The sequence below is a fragment of the Neomonachus schauinslandi genome, chromosome 4 (genome assembly GCF_002201575.2).
Source record: "Neomonachus schauinslandi chromosome 4, ASM220157v2, whole genome shotgun sequence".
Taxonomy (NCBI): Eukaryota; Metazoa; Chordata; class Mammalia; order Carnivora; family Phocidae; genus Neomonachus; species Neomonachus schauinslandi.
The window spans coordinates 99,779,488-99,802,113 of NC_058406.1; the positions used below are offsets into that span (position 1 = coordinate 99,779,488).

The 22,626-nt window shown below is 39.9% G+C and overlaps 1 protein-coding gene across 2 annotated transcripts in view; it reads right to left on the reverse strand.

Annotated features, from left to right (window-relative positions):
* Nucleotides 1–22,626, reverse strand: part of NOTCH2 (notch receptor 2) — a 183,094-nt gene that overhangs the window by 75,219 nt on the left and 85,249 nt on the right. Inside the window, exons 3-6 of one of the 2 annotated variants that reach the window (XM_044914597.1) lie at nucleotides 22,009–22,268; nucleotides 17,892–18,227; nucleotides 6,446–6,561; nucleotides 3,142–3,148 (exon numbers count right to left, since the gene is read on the reverse strand). In XM_044914597.1, the coding sequence (XP_044770532.1) occupies nucleotides 3,142–3,148; nucleotides 6,446–6,561; nucleotides 17,892–18,227; nucleotides 22,009–22,268 (719 nt within the window). Of the gene's footprint in view, nucleotides 1–3,141; nucleotides 3,149–6,437; nucleotides 6,562–17,891; nucleotides 18,228–22,008; nucleotides 22,269–22,626 lie in introns of those variants that run through there. The other variant, XM_021690191.2, reaches the window with a different exon arrangement.

A 22,626-nucleotide genomic window follows, 5' to 3' on the forward strand; every position in this document is an offset into this window, starting at 1 on the left:
ATAAAATAAAATTTAAAAAAAGATAAGAATTGATTTATTTCTTCTTTGTGTCTCTTATAGCATCCAGCATAGTATATTGGATCTAATAGTGAGTTATTCAATAAATACGTCATTGAAGCTACTTTACAACAATTCTGAAGCTACTTTACAACAACTGAAAAGCCATGGAATGAAACTAGATCTTGCCTGGAATGTAGCCAAAGTCAGACATTGAGTCATGGACCACAAGAGCACAAAAGATGCCTCAGTCTCACCTCCTATATTTTGTGGGGGGGGGCTATCCTAACCACCCACCCCTGTTCACACCAACATGACCACTCATCAACTCTGAGACCTTTAGGATGAGGGTGTTTTAGGTTAGCACTCTGGCAGCCTGCCCAGCTGATAGCAAACTGAAATTGGGTGAAGCAGAATTCCAGACAACAGGCTTTTATCAAGTCCTCACAATCAAGTTCACATCAGAGAAACTGAAATGGGAGATGCATTTTCCCATTCCCCCATGCAGAATACAATTGAGAATACTTTTGCAGCCCCAGATATACATAGTTTCCACTCTCAACCAAAAGCCTCCATTCCTATAGTATTTAAAAAACAGAAAAGTGGTTGTAACAAAAGCCTCATCCTAGAGAACAGCTTGTCACCAACTAGAGGCTAGACTGAAATGAGGCATCTAGTTCAAAATCAAAACACTGCCATGAAAAGACTCCATTCCCAGACACAGGAGCTAATGCACCACCTCTGGCAGTACGTACTTGCTGATTCATGCCAAAAAATTTTTACTGAAATTGGAGCAACTGACAGTAAAGGGAATCTTAACCAACTCTTTGGGCTCATCAGTTATAAAAGGAGAGCTGAGAGAAAATGTGGTTAGTTTTATTTGACTCATGTCCACCTAACTTCCACTGTTCACTTCTGCTTAGCGTCCCAAAGCACTATTCCAAGCCCAAGCTAAAATTACATTTCTGTGTTAATAACAAGCACAGGAAAATAAATCACGTCTGCCCTAGGAGTGAACCCAAACCAAAAGCTGCCAGAGAGGAATTTGTGAGTTGAGTTTAGAGGCAACTTTAATTCTGAAGGAAATGAACCTTTAAAAAGAAAATTCAAATAACAATCTATGTAGACAAAACATTAATCTACACTGCTTTAATTAATTTGGGAGCCTTTTATAACTTTTTTTTTTCTTAAGTGGCTATCTGCCAGAGCAGAACTTCTCTCAGGGGCCAAGAACAGTAATAGTAAAGACCTTTGTGCTTAGGCTTCATCAGATCCTTAGGTTTATTTCCATTTCCTAAAGGAACATCCAACTACTCAGACATCTCTATAACAAAATTCCTATAAAAAAGTAAACCATTTGCTCAACTCCCAACACCAGTTTCTTGCTTCTACCTAGGCTTTAGTTCATCCAGAAGAGTGGAAGCTTTTGAATACTGTTCTAGACGGCCACATCAGGTGAAAAGACTAGATCAGAACACAGTTCTGTCCATAACTGATGTGGAAATCACACCAGAACAAGGGCAACATGCTTTCTTCTAGTGAGTCAAACCCAAGGCCCCCTGTACAAACAGCTACACATCTATCCTGCTACCACCCTGGATCAGAGCGGATACTCCTACATAGTAGGAGCAGTGCTAATACCTATAGAATATCTTCACACCTAAGGTAGTGCTGTCCAATAAAAATATCATGAGATATACAGATTTAATTTAAAATTTTCTGGTAGCACTTAAACAAAAGAAAAAAAAACTGATGGAATCAATTTTAATATCATATTTTATTTAACTCAATATATCCAAAACACTATCATTTTAGTATCTAAACCAATATTTAAAACATTATTAGTGAGACACTCTGCTTTTGCTTTTCATACTAAGTCTTCAAAATCAGGTATTTCATAGCTGTGGCACATCTCAGTTTGACCTGTCACACTTCAGATACTCAATAGCAAAATATGGCTAGTGACTACTATATAAAACAGCGTGGATCTGGAATGTTTTACGTGGTAACTGCAATTTACGGTTGAAAGTGTAATTTATAATTAAAATTAAATGTAATTTAATTTACATGATAAATGAAAGGCTCAATAGGTTTTTTACCATTTATTCTCCCAATACCCCAATAAAGTAACTAAGATATTAGTTCCATGGATAGCAAATAGTCTTCTAAAGAAAAGGAAGTTGACTCATTTATCCCAAATCAAACCATGAAAAGACTCGGAGAAAATTTCTGGTCATCTTGAAGCCCAGAACTTGCTACTAAAGACCAAAACTTCTCTGCATATGTATTTATAAAACAACATAGTGCCTATCAGGCTCCTCTCATTAAAAACTTATAAATATTTAATGCTATATGTTAACTATACTGGAATTAAAATAAAAAATTTAATTAAAAAAAAAACCATGGCAAATTCACAAAGCTCCTTTATTTCAAATTGATACCTAGTTTCTTCAGCTATATAATCCCATCCATTCTTTTTCAGATACCTGGCAACTTCACTTCCTCTCCTAGTAGACTAACTCCAACCCTTCTTTTTCTATTGTGTCAAAAGCCAGACCAAACAGTTCATGCTTCAACTCTATAGCTGCAAATTGTAGAGGGAAGTCTGAACAAAGTTGCAATAAGGCTCTTGGGTATAGTGAAAAAATCTGCAAACTGAATATAAAACATTCATTCAATATTGACTTCTAATTTCAAAGTAACCAGGAAAATTTCTAAAATGGAAAGAAAAATAAAGAATAAATCACCACATCCTAGAATAATAAAATTATAAATTGAACATTGTTTATTAAAAAGATTCAAAATTCTTTTATTTTATTTTATGATTACTTATTTATTTATTTGACAGAGAGAGAGAGAAAGAGAGAGGGCACAAGCAGGGGGAGTGTTAGGCAGAGGGAGAGGAAGAAGCAGGCTCCCTGCTAAGCAGGGAGCCCGATGTGGGACTCGATCCCAGGACCCCAGGCTCATGATCTGAGCCAAAGGCAGTCGCTTAACCAACTGAGCCATCCAGGCGCCCAAGATTCAAAATTCTTAAAAAATAAAAAATAAAAAAGGACAATCCACAGAGTCAATTTGTATAGTAAAAGACCACAGATTTGAGCACAGACTTGGGGTTCAACAAGGCTAGATTCAAACCCTAACCCAACCACTATGTGCCTTGAGGAAACTGTTTAACCCTTCTGTATATCCATCATTATCTGTAAAAAGGGTATTTAATAAACTCTACCCTTAATACAGTTATCACAAAGATTATACAAAATAAAACATTGTAATTAGCACAGTATTTGGTTACTAACAAACATTAGTTAACTCCCAGCCCCTAGCCCCATTCATTTCTTTAATCTGCATAAAGCAGAAAATACTAATCTGAATTTATAGCTCTGATATCAATAGAAATAGGAACCCTATGACTCCCAATTTTTTCTCTGTTCTTCTCAGAATGAGGTGAGGGCTGAGAGGGTGAACAGTTTGGCTGTATGCTATTGAGAACAAAGGTGCGTAGAGAGCTGTAGTAACTGGTATCACCAGCAACAGTTCAGTCATCCTGTAACTCGTTATTTCCCTCACCTCAACCATATAATAATGCCAATATTACCATGGCAAGCATTATCACTGAGGAATGTACAGTGTAGTAAGGGAACCAGAGGAGAATACCTAGCTCAGCCTGGAGAGAGGTCACGGAAAGTTCCCTGAAGGAGGCAGCCACTTGACCTGAGCCAGGCAGGCAAAACTGGTGAGGACAACAGGGAGAGGAGTAGAGAAGGGAAATCTGTGGAAGAGGAATGTTGTGAGTGAAGACACAGGATGCAGTAGATACAGGAGAACTGGAAGCAGTTCTTACTGCTGTTGGATGCATGAGAAGACTGGATAAGCAAACAGGGTTGAGACTAGGAAGGAATTCATATAGCAAAGATCTCAGACATGATCCTGTTACTGATGGGGATAGCAAAAAACAAGGCTGCCACTGGAAATCAAAGAATCGGCATGAGTGAAAAAGAGGAAGGAAACCTGTGGTGGGAAACCAAAGACTGAGAGTCACTTTATTTTTTTTTTTAAAGATTTTATTTATTTATTTGACAGAGAGACACAGCGAGAGAGGGAACACAAGCAGGGGGAGTGAGAGAGGGAGAAGCAGGCTTCCTGCTGATCAGGGAGCCCAATACGGGGCTTGATCCCAGGACCCTGGGATCATGACCTGAGCCGAAGGCAGACGTTTAACAACTGAGCCACCCAGGTACCCCTGAGAGTCACTTTAAATGACAGCAGATCAAAAGAAATAAATATTGTCACATTGAACTTATTCAGAAATCTGCCATCCTTTATAGAAAATACAAAAACACATGGAGAAAGAAACATGTTATAAGGACTTTCATAAAAAGAGGTACTTATTAAACATCCTGGGGTAAGAAATTTTGATAAAATACCATTTCCCTGGGAGAGCTTCCCCAAGAATGCACCTTCTTAATTAGTATCAAGGCAGAAAACAGAGTATAGCAGCAAGGAAAACTCAGCAGTGAAATCACAGTATCATTTAATCTTCATTGGCATCAGAAGCCTTAGTACCATATACAACAAAGGAGAGATTAGGATGGGGTCAAGTTCCTAACAAGCACCTCATCCTGTCCAATACTGCTGTAAGGATCACTAAAAAGAGAAAAATTTAAATCTTTCCAGTTATTACTGTCATGTAATGAACTTCACAGTAGTTTTTTTGAGTTGAAAAGAAAAATGGCCTCTGAAAAAAATCTACCAGAGCAACAGCAAAAGCTAAAGAGAAGAGATAATATGACAGAAAGTGCAGAGTGTTGGGAGTGAAGTCCTAGGATCAAGACACCAAGAAGAAATTCTAGGGAAGTCCAATTCTAGGGAAACCCAGTGGAAAAGTATAAAAAAGGACAGCTTGGAGATTAAAATAAAAAATGTGTGCCCTTCCAGGAAATCATGTTACTAAAGTTTTAAACCCTTTTAATCTTTTTCTATTCATAGTGTACAGGTCTAAAGAGTACTCTAAATAATTAGCTCCTACAGATAAGGGAAAGTAATTTGGAGATTCTAAAGAATACCAGATAGTAATGGCAGCAATCCAACATCAAGGCTTCTTTGCTGGGCAAAATTTCTCACTGGTGCTGAAGTTTCTTCCTTATTTTTTTTTAAAGATTTTATTTATTTATTTGAGAGCAAGAGTACGCATGCAAGAGCACAAGCAGTGGAGAGGGAGAAGCAGGCTGCCCACTGGGCAGGGAGCCCGATGCGGGGCTCAATCCCAGGACCCTGAGATCATGACCTGAGCCAAGGCAGCCACTTAACCGACTGAGCCACCCAGGCGCCCCTGAAGTTTCTTCCTTATAACATTAACTTATTCTTGGATTTCCACATTAAATCATCAAGTTCTCTCAAAAAGGCTTAGTTCTTAGTCACTTAATCAGTTCTTAATTGTTTCCACTTTCAGTTAGATAAATAGATATAAACAGAAATTAGAACCAAATGTCTGCATAAAATCACTTAACTTTCAAAAATAAGTGGAAAATCTGCCTAAGACAACATCAGACACTTCAAGAGGTTGTAAAATTAAGCAAGACTAATGTCTGAGGCTGAAAAATCTATTGTCCTATGTGCAAAAAGGGATACAAAAAAGGAAAAAAATAGAAACGTAGATGGATGTCATAAAAATAATATCAAGGGTGCCTGCCCAACCCTTTGCATAATTAGAGGACATGGCAATAAGATGAGATAGATTTCTGTCCATGAATAAGCTCTGAACTCTTGTAGTGTATATAACTTATATTTTTACTTTTTAGTTGGAAGAAGAGTATTTTAATAGCCTTTCATATAATTATGATTATTCTTTGATACTATACCAAAACTTAACAAGTTGCAGTTTCTTTTTTTTCTAGCTTTACTGAGATATTTTTGACATACAACATTGTATAAGTTTAAAGTATACAATGTAAAAAAATAAAGTATACAATGTGATGATTTGATATATGTTTATAGTGTATGTAGCAAAATGATTACCACAGTAAGATTAGTGAACACATCAATTATTTCACATAGTACCTATTTTTTTTAAGTGTGGTGAGAACATTTATATTTTCATGGTTAACTATGTTCTTTTCCTCTCAAATATGTATTAAGTATCTGCTATATCCTAGGCAATGTGCTGCTTTTCCCAGACCTCAGAGTCTGTCAGTAATGCTTTTCTCTCGTATCTGCCATAGCACCTTAGCATGGTGCTGAGGTACTGAGTTCAGAGCAGCGGCCCAATAAATACCTATGAAATATTCTTCTTTAAATGAGCATAGGAGAACATATGGGGTTAGCACTATACCCAATGATGTAGCACAGAGACCCTTGTAAAAGGTGCCCACTTCAGTAACAGCCTTCCTCTGGTTACCAATCCATGTCCCATTCTGACTGATTTACCACAGTGTGCATACCTGTCCACTGAGGGGGGGCAGCGGCAGTTGTAAGTGTTAACCCCATCCACACAAACCCCTCCATTCTGACACTTGTGGTTAGGGCAGTCATCAATATTCCTCTCACAGGTGACCCCTTCAAAACCTGGATAGAGAAGAACAGAGAAAATAATGAATTCTCATGCAGAAGTGAGTCATCAGCTCTTCTACAGAACATGGTCATCAGAACAGACCTACTTCATTATTTCATTTCAGGAGCTAGCAGCTGGTTAACCCAGGACTCACCATACAAAAAATTGCCCAATCTTCTGTCTTCTCTTGCCTCAAGAGAAGCTAGACAGTTAAAGTGACTCATGATGCCAATGACATGCCTTCGCAGTTACCTCACAAGTATTTCAAAGTGTTTTTATGAAATAAAATCCCAGTGAAGATAAATGTCTACTTAGATAACTATTCACTGGTTCTTAAAAAAGGTTGGGGGGGGGGATATTAGATTTTCCCCAGCTCCATGCTAGATTAATGGGAAGAATAGATAAAAGATCACCTAATTAAATTTAAATTCATTTACTTTCTTCTTAGGATGTTTGCTTGGGAAAACTAGGTTGGGGTGGGAAATAAAAGAAAAATATTGAGCTCACAGTCTGAAGATATGGGTCAAGTTCCAACCTCACTACCTATAAGCTATTTAACACACGGTAAATTACAAACTCTGAATTAGCTTCCTCATCTGTAAAATGAGGCATCGGATTCCACCTGCCCAACCTGCCTTTCTAGTGCCATATCATGAGTAAAGTACATTATAAACATAAAAAGCTATCTGAAAATGGGGTGGCATTATTATTAATTAAACTTACCAACCCTTCAAGTTCTTCATCCTTCTCTCCACATTTATGGCATTACTTCCTTTCTCTTGATTTTCCCTTTTATGAAAAATGAAACCAAAACACCAAACTTCACCCTAACTGCCCACAGTGTGTTTCTCTGTAATTTATATATTGAGCTTTTTCCTTTCTCCTTGGCTACCAAATCCCTTAGCTATTAAAATAAAAGACTACCAGCTTTAAAACTGAATTTTCTTTCTTTTTTTTTTTTTAAAGATTTTATTTATTTATTTGACAGAGAGAGACACAGCGAGAGCAGGAACACAAGCAGGTGGAGTGGAGAGGGAGAAGCAGGCTTCCCGCGGAGCAGGGAGCCCGATGCGGGGCTCAATCCCAGGACCCCAGTGCAGGGTTCGATCCCAGGACCCCGGGATCATGACCTGAGCCGAAGGCAGACGCTTAATGACTAAGCCACCCAGGCGCCCCTAAAACTGAATTTTCAACTGATCATTCTCCTATTTGAAATATAGTATGACTAAGTATTTGGTCTCTTCAAAATGTCCCTTAGGTTCTTCTTCTCTCACTCAAAACACTGACCGGGTCCTATACTAGGCACTGGGGATGTAACTGTGAGTAAAAAAGACAGAATGTCCCTGCTTTTGGGGTATTTACAGTCTGGTGAGTGGGACAGACAGCAATCACACCTTGCTTTATTCACTCCTACCACAAGCCCCTGTGGTATTCTACAGCTGCTTTGTTACACTGCAACATGGCTGGTTTCTCTGAATAAAGCGGCAGTCATGTAAATGGGTATAAACCAAGTGGCAAAAAAAATTACTGACACCAAAGGAAATCACTTCACAGAAGATGGGGATAATTGAAAGCTTGCCTAAGGAGAATTCTATTTCTCTGGGCATTTGGTATTCAGTCCATTCAAGCAGATGAATCATTAAGTAAGCTTGAGAAAGACTGTGAGAATTTTTATAGACTCAGATTTTTAAAAATCTACTGTATTACTCATATATCTGTTTAATTGTATGAAAGTCTTACAAATGAACTGACTCAGAAAATTCTGGTTTAAGCCCACCCATAATTAGGATAAAGTAAGGGCAAATCTACAGATCCACTGAGTAGCAGTGTCTGAACAAGAACTGAGGTCTTTGCTCCTACTCCAGTGCTCTTAATGGAAACATTCCTTAGAAGAGTTAAAGATAGAGTTTTAGAGTGTGGGAGGGAAATAGGGCTGCTGGCTCACCACTGCTGGAACCTGTGTGGTCTAGTGGCATTCTGGAACTGGTAACTTGATCTCTCTGGTGACTAAGACTAATATGGTTGACTACAGTGTCAGGGAGGTGATAAAGCCCTGGTAGCCAAACTATTAGGAATTGAAACTGTGACCCTAAATTTATATCAGCCAACGCTACAACTAACTGAATTCACCAACCACAGACAGATTAAGAAAGCAGAAGCATTTCAGCATAACCACAACTATAAGATATAAAATGTTTTCTTTTTATGACTGACTGACTATTTTCAAGGTAGTTCTTTCCTGTCAAAGGTAAGTAGGTAAGAAGGCAAGTTGCTAAGAGTTAATTCATGATTAAAGCATGGCCTCTGGGGCCTAGGTTCAACTTTTAACCTTCCCATGCAATAGGTGAGTGAACAGGGGCAAGATACTGCAACTTTCTTTCCTCTCTGGGGGGGAATAAACAGGGTCTACCACAAAGGGTTACTATAAAGAATAAATTAGTTAGATACACAGAGCACTTAATTCAGTAAATGGTGCTGGGACAATTGAACATCTACAGGCAAAAGAATAAATTGGACCTCTTTCCCATACCATAACAAAAATTAACTTAAAATCTGGGGCTCCTGGGTGGCTCAGTGGGTTGAGCGGCTGCCTTCGGCTCAGGTCATGATCCCAAAGTCCCGGGATCGAGTCCCACGTTGGGCTCCCAGCTCAGCGGGGAGCCTGCTTCTCCCTCTGACCCTCTCCCCTCTCATACTGTTTCTCTCTCTCTCTCAAATAAATAAATAATTAAAATCTTAAAAAAAAATAAAATAAAATAACTTAAAATCTAAGAGTTAAAATTATAAGACTCTTGTAAGAAAAGATAGGAGTGAATCTTTGTGACTTGGGCTAGGCAAAGCTTTCATAAATATGAACAAAAGCACAAGCAACAAGAGAAAAATTAGGACGTTTGGACTTCATCGAAATTAAAAACATTTGGCCTTCAAAAGATACCATCAAGAAAGTGAAAAGACAGCCCATGGGATGAGAGAAAATATTTGTAAATCATTTATTTGATAAGAGACTTGTATGCAGGACATATAAAGAACTCTTACAGCAATAATAAAAATACAGTATAAATAATATAATAATAAAAAGGCAAATAGCCCATTATAGAATGGGTAAAGGACTTGAACAGACATTTCTCCAAAGATGATATACAAATGGCCGTAAGCACATGAAAAGATGCTCAACATCTTTAGCTATCACACGGAAATGCCCATCAAAACCACAATGAGATGTCGCCTCACACCAACTAGGATGGCCATAAAAAAAACAGACAATAATAAGTGTTGGTGAGGATGTGGAGAAATCGGAACTCTCCTTTACTGCTGGCTGAAATGTAAAATAGTACAGCCACTTTGGAACAATCTGGCAGTTCCTGAAGAGGTTAAACAGAGTTACCATATCACCCAGAAAGACCCCTCTGAAATATGGACCCAAGAGAAATGAAAATACATGTCCACACAAAAACTTGCATAAGAATGTTCACAGTGGCATTATTCATAATAGCCAGAAAAGCAGAAGCAGCCCAAATGTCAATTAACTGATGAATGGATACATAAAATGTGGTGAGCACTGAGTAACGTATAGGATTATTGAATCAATGTTTTACATATGAAACTAATATAACACTGTATGTTAATTATACTTCAACTTTTAAAAAGTAGGGGGAAAATGTGGTAAATCTACAATGGAATATTATTCAGCCATGAAAGGAAGGAAGCACTGATACCTCCTATAACATGAATGAACTTCAAAAACATTAGGTGAAAGAAGCCAATCACAAATGACCACATAAGTTTCCATTTATATGAAATGTCCAGAGCAGGCAAATCTATAGGGACAGAAAGTAGATTAGTAGTTGCCTGGTGCTGGGGGAGAATTAGGGACCAAGGCAATGTGACTGCTGATGGTACAGGGTTCCTTCTGGAGTGATAAAAATGTTCTAAAATTGATTGTGGTGATGATTACACGTACCTGTGAATACCATGAAAACCACTGAATTGTACACTTTAAAGAGCAAATGATATGGTATGCAAATTATATCTCAATAAAGCTATTATATTAGGGAGGAATGCACTTAAAACAGTCCCTGATGCATGACAAGTGATCCATACATATTAGCTAATACTATTATATATGAATAGAATCAAAACAGCCCTTAGAGATTATCTACTCTGATCCTTTTATGTTACAGATGAAGAAGTTGAGGGCCATATGGCTGACTTATCCAAGTTTACATGGCTAGTAGGCAGGAGTCAGTACTGAACCAGTTTCAATCAGTATGCTGTCTGGGACCCCAGAGTTCCCTTGCAAAAATCTGAAAAACTAACCTAAGGTTAAAAGTTCCCATGTCTGAGAAAACTCAAGCCAAATCAGTTCTCCTCCAGAGTTAAGACAGGATTTATGCTTTAAAAATAGAGATACAGACCTCTTTTAGGAAATAGCTAGCAAATTCTTGTAAGAAAGTCCACCCAAGGAGGGGAGGTGGTGGTAAGGCTTATATGAATAAGTTACAGTGCAATCACTTCATAAAAATGTATTTTAAGGTTCTAGGGGAAAGGGAAACAGACAAGTCTCCAGACCTATGGGTGGGATGGATGTAGCAGATTTACAAAGAGGCTCACATGACCGTACTAAAAGGAGTCTACTGCTTAAAGCCAACTCACATCCTTAAAAGGCCAAAAGGAGAGAAATTAAACTTAGAAGGAACATTTTAAGACTGTGCTGTTATAAAACCATGGCCCACGTAACTGATAAATGATGACAGTGAGGGTGGGGAGCAGAAAAGAATCTTTTGAACTTGTCATCCCACACAGAGAAGAGCATCTCTCAAGAAAGCATCCATATCTTTCCATTTTCACATGCTGGGATGTGTGAGGGTGGAAAGGCTTGTGGAGAGATACAAAGAAGAGAGCAGAAAGAGGAAGATGAGATGACATAACTAGGATTCTCTCAAACCAGGCTACAAGTCCTCCGGAAGAGCTTCAGTCTGCAGGGAGGAAAGAGTGAGGGAAAAACCAGGAATATCTGAAACTGGACAAAGGCAAAGAAGAGCTACAAGTCTACTTTCTTCCCCAACCCCCCAAGAAGAAATCTGACACAAAAGCAAACTGGTCCCATATCTGTCCCGCTGGTTTTCTTGGCACACATCTTCCATTCTCCAAATGGGCCCAGATGAGCTCGCTGGCCCTCGTGACTAACCCATGTAGCCCCAAGCCCCACCACCCACACAGGCTACTGCTCCTACACGCCTCTCTTGATATCTCCCTAATGATCTCCACCCTTCTAAATTCATCACTGAAAAAGTCAAAGAAATGATTAAGGTGAATCAAAAGAAAGAAATTCGGTATATATATTTTTAAGTTATAGAATATAATAATTCTCTTTTCTATCACATTCAATTCATTCATTTGTCAAATATTCACTGGGTCTCAATTTTGTGCCATGCACTAAGTTGGGTACTGGGAGGAAGAGTTAAAATGAGAGTGTCTACTGGGAAAGATGAACAAATAAACCATCAGTGTGATAAGTGCTGTGCTAGAGGTATACAAATTACCAAAAGACCTTAGGGAGGTCTCCAATCCCCCGCGGGGATTGGGAACATAGAAGGCATTTCAGTGAAATAGGTGCCTTTGACACATGATAAAGAATAAGCTCTAGGGGCACCTGGGTGGCTCAGTCAGTTGAGCATCTACCTCTTGATTTCGGTTCAGGTCATGATCTCAGGGTTGTGGGCTGGAGCCCTGTGTTGGGCTCTGTGCTCAGCGTGGAGTCTGCTGGAGATTCTCTTTCTCTCCCTTTGCTCCTCCCCCACTCATGCTCTCTCTCTAAATAAATAAATAAAATTTTTTTTTTTTTTTAAGAATAATTTCAGGCACCTGGGTGGCTCAGTTGGTTAAGCGGCTGCCTTCCGCTCAGGTCATGATTTCAGGGTCCTGGGATGGAGCCCCGCATCGGGCGCTCTGCTCGGCGGGAAGCCTGCTTCTCCCTCTCCCTCTGCCCCTGCTTGTGTTCCCTCTCTCGCTGTCTCTCTCTCTCTGTCAATTAAATAAATAAAATCTTTAAAAAAAAATTAAAAAGAATAATTTCTATATAAAAAGGCAAGGTGGGCAGGGGAAGGCGATAAAAGCTAAGGAGATAGCATGGTCCAAACTACTGAGCATAAGAGAATAGGAAAGACTTCCAGGAACGTCAACTAAAACTGGAACTAAAATAATGTACTCTGAAAAGTGATATGATCATTTCTTCATCTGTTCCAGAGAAATGTGCCAAAGTGTGATTAGTGTAATACCCAAGAGAAAGTTACATGCCCCTGCATATGAGAATGCAAGAGGGAATTATTTCCAACAGTTTTTAAGCTCAGACACAAAAGCCACAAAATGGGCTTAAACTTTATTTTAATGATATAGGGATATCACATATAATCAGCCTGTAAAGTACAGAGGTGGTTCACAAAGAATAAACCTCCGTTGTTTGGAGAGGACGGATCAGACAGCTTTTTATCAAATTTTTTAAAAATCATAGAAAATAGGTATAGGAGAGAGAGAAAAGCAAAGTACATCGAGGACTGGCCAATCCAACTGTGAACTCACAAGGCACAGCCAACATATTCAAACAATCCACTGTTCTCTGATTACCTGTGCTACTTTTTAAAATATCCACAAACACAAAACCAGCCCAACTCATTCTCTCCCCATTAATTGGCCCTAACCCAAAAATACTGGGAATCAATGATCCAATAATTTATTTTCTATGTTGCTCTTATGTTAAAATTATTCTGGCTGAGTGTCCCTCCTCAGGGCTTCTGCTAAAGACTTATTTAATGGTAGCCCACAAAGGATCTGGATCATTAACAGTTGATCATCCAAGGAGAAGATGACATATGGTTCCTTGATTTGATTCTATTAGTTCCCTCTTGAATATATTCCATTCTTCTTCCCTCTGTGGAGAAACGCTTCTTTCTCTGTTGTGGAAGAGGAGTCATTTTTGCAGTTGTAATCCCCTCTCCGTGAGACTTACAGTAAAACTCAAATACTAGGCTCACATTACTCAGCCATAAAAAGGAATGAGATCTTGCCATCAGTGACAACATGGATGGACCTAGAGGGTATTATATGCTAAGTGAAATCAGTCAGACAGAGAAAGACAAATAAATACCATATCATTTCACTTATATGTGGAATCTCAAAAACAAAACAGACTCTTAAATATAGAGAATAAAGTGGGGGTTGCCAGAAAGGAAGTGGGGGTGGGAGGATGGGCAAAAGAGGTGAAAGGGATAAAGAGGGACAACCTTCCAGTAATAAAATAAATACGTCATGGAGGTAAAAAGTACAGCAGAGGGAATAGAGTCTGCAATATCGTAATAGTGTTGTATGGGGACAGTGGTGAGCACTGTGTAACGTACCAAACTGTCGAATCACTGTTGTACACCTGAAACCAATATAACACTGTATGCCAAATATACTTCAATAATAAAAATTTAAAAATCAACTCACAGTAACTTTGGTGTCCTTTGCAGGAAAAGAACTATAATTTGACCATTTGAATATAGTCACTAACCTATGTGCGGTTCACTGACTTTCAGAGTTGAAAAGGACTCTGAAATTCTTATCCAGTACCAGAGTACACAAGAACTAAAGGAGAAGCCACATTAAGTCTAGGACGTATGATACCAGGAAGAAAATGAGAAGACCAAAATTACATTCTCAATACTATGATATTATACTAAACTCACTTGGTCCATAAATATTTGTATGCCTATTATGAACTTGGCACTGTTTGGGGGTGCTTAGGATACATCACTAAACAAAAACAAAGATTCTAACTTTCACTCTGAAGAGGGGAAGAGGCGGCAGAATTTGGACAAGACAGACAATAAACAATAGGCATAATGAAGTAAATTATATAGTGCAAATTATATACTAAGCAGATGATAAGTGTTACAGAAAAAGAAAAGAAAAAGTAGACCAGGGCCAATAATCAAGGGGGGAGGGAGTTGGTTACTATATGAAATAGGGTGATTAGGGTAGGCCTCAATTAAAAGTGTAACGACTTGAAATGTGACAGGGAGCACACATGGGAGTTGCTTAATACCCTAACTAGCCTTTTTCCCTCCTGCTGACTTGGTTTCTCCATTTTAAGAACTGAAACAATGATTCTCTTCAAATAATGGTGTTATTTACATTGAGATAGTGATTATTATTTTAAGTAACATTTTAGTATCTTGAATAGTGCAGAGCACAATGGAAGGAGGGGCAAGGAGAATGGTATTGCATTATGAAAAAGACTTTCTCAGAAAAAAATAATCTCCAGGCACTATTTCCCTATATGGAAATAAAGTTAATACTTTCCAAACTCCACCTGAGACATAAAAACAATGAGCATAGAATCTTACAAACTGTGTAAATACATACAGCATCATCTATTGTTTTGAATTCTTTTTAAATTTCTTTTTATATATTGTCTAAGCTGATGTCATCTGTTTTACATCATGCGACCCCAAAAGGCAAGAACTAGTCTACTTAACTATCTTAAATGTATGTATGGTGCCATGTATAGGTCAATATGTAACAAAGAGTATTTGATCATAAGTAGAAGTATCTCCTACTTTTTTTTAATCCAAACATCTCAAAGCATTTAACAAAAAGTGTCACACATTTTCAAAGCACCTTCAGGGATAGACAAGCAGTGCAGTGTGATGCAGTGAAACGTAGAGGCTTTAGAAATAACCTGTCTGGTTTTCCTAACCACATGTTAGCTGTGCAACTTTGGGTGAATCACTTACCATCTCCACACTTGAGCTATTTCACCTGGGAAAACTAGAATAATAATACCTATCCCCAAGGTTTTTGTATAATTGAGCTAATGGATGCAGAAGTACCTGGCACAGCGCCTAACTCATAAAAGGCATTGAATAAATGTTAGTTTTCTCCTTGCCAAATCTTCTCCCCACCCCCTGAATCCCCATCCTGAACCCCAACACACACACACACACACACACACACACACACTCTTCATCAGTAAGTAAACAAATGTCTTGCTTTAAATTACAAGCAGAGTGTAAAAGACAGCCAAGATCTCCTTACTCCATCCCACGAGCCCTGGCAGCCTCTCAGCTGTGGAATCCCTGGTTATTTCCTTTCTCAAGAAGGAGATACTATTCTGGTTTGACAGATCCTTTCCTGGACACACTCTCAGAATTCCCTAAGGTTCTTATCGTGGCTAATGGATAACAATGCAGAGACTATGGGAGTGAACAATCACTCTCTCTTAGCTAAAAACTTCCTTTATTGACTTCTCTGACTTCCCGTCAGTATTTCTCTGACAAATCAACCTCTTGTTCTGGGCAACTATTAAAAATAATTTTCTTGAAACTGAAAAAACACATTTAGCTTTCAACAATAAATCATGCTAACCTCAATTATTAGCCACTTAGACTACTAGCTTATTAGAATATCAGAATATGTGTAAAATTAAATTGTTTACATTTCTGTCTCCTTCTTTAACCCTTAGAATGTGGCCAACAAATATGGGAGTGAAGAAAGATATCTCTTAGCTATTTCTTCTACAAGATAATGTGGATGACGTAATACTCTGTCTATAAAATTTATTTAGTGTCTAGAATGATTACCTATTCATTGAAAGAGAAACTGAAAGCAATACAATTAATAGTTTGTTCTTGTGGCCTACAGTTAAATGGTATAAAGTTTTTTATTATGTGGCAGTGTCTTGTATCACTCTTTTCCAAGCACACAGCACATTGCCCAGAAAACAAGTGGCAGTCAATAAATTTTTACTGAATGAAATGAATTAATTACCATTTGGTTTTATACCAAGGACCAACATATGACCTTTAATCCCCTAAAGATAAAACACACAATCCCATTATATGTGAACCACATCCACAACACCAGAATCTAAGATTCCCATTTTGAAAGAATAGCTAGAACAACTTCTTTTTGAGGCAATTCTGCTTACTTAGCACTTTATTCCCCCCTACAGTTTTCCTTCTTTTGTTTTTGTACTAAGGATATTTGTATAAAAACAGAATCTTTGTTGCTTAGTAATTCATCTGCTCCAGCTGCTTGTGTTCTGTTCCCAATCAAAATTCTCGGTGTTCAAAACTGAGGGTTGCTGGAGTGGGGGGTGGGGTGGGAGGGATGGGGTGACTGGGTGATAGACACTGGGGAGGGTACGTGCTCTGGTAAGCGCTGTGAATTGTGCAAGACTTTTGAATCTCAGATCTGTACCTCTGAAACAAATAATGCAATATATGTTAAGAAAAAAAAAAAAAAGAAGAAGAAGAAGAAGGTAGCGGGAGGGGAAGAATGAAGCGGGAGAAATCGGAGGGGTAGACGAACCGTGAGAGACAATGGACTCTGAAAAACAAACTGAGGGTTCTAGAGGGGAGGGGGGTGGGAGGATGGGTTAGCCTGGTGGTGGGTATTGAGGAGGGCACGTTCTGCATGGAGCACTGGGTGTTATGCACAAACAATGAATCATGGAACACTTCATCTAAAACTAATGATGTAATGTATGGGGATTAACATAAGAATAAAAAAAAAATTCTCGGTGTTCAGCCTCCTCATCATTTTTACAAGGGGTTAGCGAATTGGCCAGGCTTGCTCCTTTCTCCATCTCTATGGAACCCTGGGCCCCAAGCTCCCATACATTGCTCTTTTCTTGGCTTCTCTCTTGTAGTTATGTCTGGTTGTACATACCTTTTCTGTCAGCACACATCAGAAAGTGCCCATTGAGTAACACAGCACTACCCCAATTCCAAAATTCTCTAGCTTCAAGTCAGAGGTTGACAAGGTTACCCAAAGTCACAGAGGGTACACGAAGAGGGCCAGGAGCCCAGAATATTACAAAAGGGTAGGCGGGTGCATTTAGGTAGGTAGGAAAGTAATCCAGTATTCCTTCAGAGGTGAAAGCACGTAGGAAAGTTGACCACCTACTTTTATTGTCAATTAAGTTTAAAGCACTTTACTAATCACACATCTTTCGACATCTAATTCTCATTGTCTTCCCTTCCATTCCATAGACCTATCTATCTCTTTCTCAGAGCTGTTTCTCTTATTTCTTGCTGTTCCTCCAAAAAGGACAATAAACAATTTCCTAGCCACTCATCATCATAAACTCTGACATGTTAAATTACCCCCTATTCAGTTTATGGACCCTATTAGTCCATAAAACTCTTCCCTCACCGGCAACCCACCCCACACAAAATTCTTATTTCCCCTTTTCCCCGCTGGGAAGTATGTTTCCTAAAGGAGCAACGGAGCCAAACCCACCACCTTCCTTCTGTGCCGAAGGTGCATCCCCCAACCTCAGGACACTAGGGGCTCTCCTTACCTGGAAGGCAGTTGCATTCAAACGCGAAGTCACCCGTCTGCCGGCAGGTGCCACCATTGACACAGGGGGAGGGTGCACAGGGCACGTAGGGGCTGTCACAGTGCTGGCCTGTGAAGCCCTGGGGGCACTGGCACTGATAGGAACCCGGTAGGTTGAGGCAGGTGCCACCACGCTGGCACCGTCCTGGAAGGTCGCACTCATTGACATCAGTCTCACACTTCTGTCCTGTGAAGCCTGCGAGGCATCTGCAGGAGAACTGGTTGGCCACGGTGGTACAGGTACTTCCGTTGGCACAGGGATGAGACAGGCAAGCATCCCTCCACTGGCACAGCTTACCTAAGGAAGGAGAACAGAGCTCAGTGCTGCCCACTGAAGTGGGAGCCAGCCCCATCGTCAACATCGCCCGTCTCCCACCCACCCAACATCAGTTACTGTGTGGAGAATCCCTAAGCTCTCTGAACTTCACAGGAAGCCCAAACCAGAGCCTCCTCAAGATCACCTGATACAGGCCCCCCCTGGGGCCCTCAGCCAAATACAAAGACTCAGGGGAGCACTTGGAGGGGACTGTAGGCTAGTCGCATGAAGCCCCTCCTTGCAGGATGCCATCCTACCTCCCGACTCACACCTTGTCTCTGTATAAGCTGCGCCTCTGTTTGGAATGCCATCTTCCTTTTTGTTTACCTAGTGAACTCCCACTTGGTAACTCTACTCAGAAATTTCCCTATTGCCCTTCTCAGCTCCCTAAATCACTCTCTCTCACACACACATCTGTACATGTACACACACACTCCAAATTTGCTGTTTCCATTTACTGTATCACACACCACACGGGCAGGGGCTGGATCCCGGTAGCAGGCTCTCAAAGCATGTCTTCTGAGTGAATAAAATGCATTGATCTTTTCCACAATATATAGTTACTAAACAGATCTCTTATATGATAGAAACAAGTCAATGCTGGGGCGCCTGGGTGGCTCAGTCGTTAAGCGTCTGCCTTCGGCTCAGGTCATGATCCCAGGGTCCTGGGATCGAGCCCCGCATCGGGCTCCCTGCTCAGCGGGAAGCCTGCTTCTCCCTCTCCCACTCCCCCTGCTTGTGTTCCTTCTCTCGCTGTGTCTCTCTCTGTCAAATAAATAAATAAAACCTTTAAAAAAAAAAAAAGAAAGAAACAAGTCAATGCTACTTCTATTTCCTTTAAACACAACCCACACACATAACCTGGGAAACATTTTATTAATTGTGGTCTTGCTATAAATATTGCTTGATGTGTTTGAAGAGGATGAAGAATCTCTGGCTATTTATCTATGAAAAAAAAACTAGAAGCTGTCACGAGAATAAAGGTCTAGAAAGGTAAGTCTTATGGACTCTCAGGTAGGAAAATATAAGAGGAAGCCAGGAGACTCCGACATGCTGGATCCTATAGCATGTCTTTGAGACAGAAGGACAGAGAAAAAAAAAAATTCCCATGCTATTAGTAAATCTGGTATTCATATGGATTTTTGTTTTCATCAGCTTAAGCTTTTTGTTTTTAGCTGAAGATTATGAGAACCCCCTGAACTTGTTAGTATTCCAATCGGTGGTCTAGGTAAACATCCAAATATTTGACCCCCATAGAAAAACAAATGAAAGCCATGACAGCTTTTCTAAAAGGAAGAAGGAGATGACACATGAGCACACAGAAGTGCTCTCTATCAAGGAATGTCACATCAAAGGGGAAAGGTACAATAAAAATTTGGGCACAGCAGGGGCACCTGGGTGGCTCAGTCGGTTAAGCATCTGCCTTCAGCTCAGGTCTTGATTCTGGGGTCCTGGGATTGAGCCCCGTGTCCAGCTCCCTGCTCAGTGGGGGGGGTCTGCTTCTCCCTCTGCCCCTCCCCCCACTTGTGTACTCTCTCTCAAGTAAATAAAATCTTAAAAAAAAAAACAAAACGGGCACAGCACATGTGTCTCAGGATGCTAAGCAGAGAGAAAAAGAAGGAACTAAAATTCTTCTTCCTTTTTTTTCTTCATTCCTCTGAGAGGAACTTACCTACACTGGAGAAGAGACAAAAATGGTTCCTTCTGGCTACCGTGTGTGTAGAGTATTTGCCTATGACTGAAACAGAAAGGTCCCTGAACCTATGCTATCTACATGCACTAACTCCCCACCTCTGTTTCTTCAACTCTGAGTGGAGATAAGCTAAGAAGGTCTGACTAGATGGAGTATAAGGGCTACCACAAAACCAAAAGGGTAAACTTAACTGTTGTAATCCCTAAAGACAGACAAAAATGGCAGATGTGTGAAAATAATCAGAGCCCTGCAGAACACCAAGAAGAGTTCCTTTTAATGGCAAAGGAAGAAGTTTTAATATGGGGATCATTTCAGAGTAACATTTTAATTATTAAGAAGACATTACTGCTATTTCCACTAGTCAAGTTTAAAATGTTTTAAATGGCTATGCCTTCCCTTTGTTGGTGGAGCAACAAAACAATTCAAAAATGACAATCAGGGAAAAAAATATTCTTTTAACCACCAAATCTCTTCAATGAATCACAGCAACAATTCTGTCATGGTCATGATGAAGATAATGGACCATTCTAACTATCCTCTACCCCTACCAACACCTTTTAATGAAAAATCAGTAAAACAAGTATTCCAAACTAACTGATCCAGTCTAGTTTACTGAGTATGTTTTTAGTTTTTGTTTATCAAATTTACAGAATTGCTGGTGTAGCAAGGGACAAAATAGTGAATGGTTCTGCTTTCCTCATCTAACTTAATAAACATCTGTGGTTCATTTTGAATAAAGCTCAAACCCACCTCTGAAGAACTCATAATCTAGTCAGATAAGAGACATATTAAAAAAATTATTACAATAAAATGTGACACATAGGATAATAGAACATAGAGACTGCCTAAAAGAATCACAAAAAAGTCACTAAGACAGAATTTTAAGTAACATTGGGCAATCACCAATTATAGAAAAGGGCATTCCAGGCAAAGGGGTGTGCAACAGCATGGAGGCAACAGGAAGTATGACATTTTCGGAAATGATGAGAATGTTGTTGGTGCGACTAGAGCTAGATGCTTGTGGGAAGTGAAGCTATAAAAAGACGTAAGGCCGAGACCATGATGGGCTATGGAGGCCATGTAAAAGAGTTTGCAGTTGACTCTGCAGATGATAAAAAGTCATTAGGCATTGTAAGCAGGTGAGTTTGTGAGAGGATTGGCATTTATGATCAAAGATGTGGCAATGGGACAGCTGAACAAGACGGGGAGAAAGTAAAGGCAAGGAAACCAGTTAGGAAGCAACTGCAGGAGCCCAGGTATGGGCTGAGCTGTCACCAACATGGACAAGGCTAGACCTCAACTGCAGAGCAGGAAAGGAAATGGAGAACAGTAGACAGGTGAGAGGTGCTTTGTGGCTAGGTTAGGGGCCTGAGTCTAAGTGGGGTAAGGGAGAAGGGGGTCTAGTTTGAAATAGGTGGACTATACATCACCACCACCCATTTATATCAACATGTTGAGTGTGAGGTACTTGTGAGTTTCCAAGGATAATATGCATCAGACAGTTAGAAATACGAGCCTGAATGTCGGGGTAGGGGTGGAGTGAAAAGGGTGACTATAAGAGTCACCAGCAACTGAGGAAGATAATGACAGCTGAAGCCATTGGAGATAGTGAGCTGGGGGAGCTGTGATATGGCTCAAAAGAGGGCTCAAAACAGAGTTCCAAGGAACACAAAAATTTAACAGATGAGGACAAGGCAATGCAGAAGCAAAAGGAAGAGTCAGAATACAGAAAACCAGAAAAACCAGTGCCCTGAATGTCAAGAAGTAAGTAATCAATAGCACAGACAGCTTTTCTTCTAGTGACGGTGAGGTAAAGTTCTGATCCCCAATCTTGACATATATACTTTAGGCAGTCAAATACTTCTTCCTTTCTCTTTCTCTTTCTCCCCTCTTAGAACTCTCAAAAGGGAGTTAAAGATAGTTGTCTGGAACACTCCAGTTCCTTATCATAATGTTAAATGTACACCAGAGTTAGAGGATCCTTAAGAGCAACATGTCAAGATCTAAGAGATGCTAAAGAAAGGTATCTGCTGAGAATAGGAAAATAGGGCCCTGAGTCACATTTGTTACCTGTAAAACCAACTTGGCAGGTGCACTCAAAGTCATCCCGGCTACGCACGTGGCAGGTGCCTCCATTCAGGCAGGGGTGAGAAACAAAGCAGGGGTGAGTGGTCGAGTACTGGCAATCATCGCCTGTGAACCCCAGGGCACATCGGCATGTGGCTTTCCCCAGCATGGCCTGGGCCACACACGTCCCACCATTCTGGCAGCGGTTCTTCTCACAGGGGTCTCGATGTTGACAATATTCTCCCAAGAAACCCTCCGGACACCTGTATGGAAAAGAGAGGAGTCCATGAAAACATTTGACTTCTTGTAAGTCCGAAAACTTTACAAGATAATGCAGTGCATTCAAGAAAACACTAGACTACGAATTGAGAGAGCTAAAGGTACAACCTGTAAAACTGCCTTAGTTCAGAAGTGCTTAGAGAACTTAACCACACACTCTCATGTCCTTTGAGTCTTAGTAGGTGACAGAATACCAGGTGGGTGACCCAGCATGGTCTGCCATGGCCAGTCAGCACAATCCTTATCAAAGGCAAAATGCAACCACAGCTTTTCTCATGTAAGTACAGGCGGGTATGGTGAAACAGCACTTTTTTGTGCAGCATTGTTGATACTTGTCTGTTT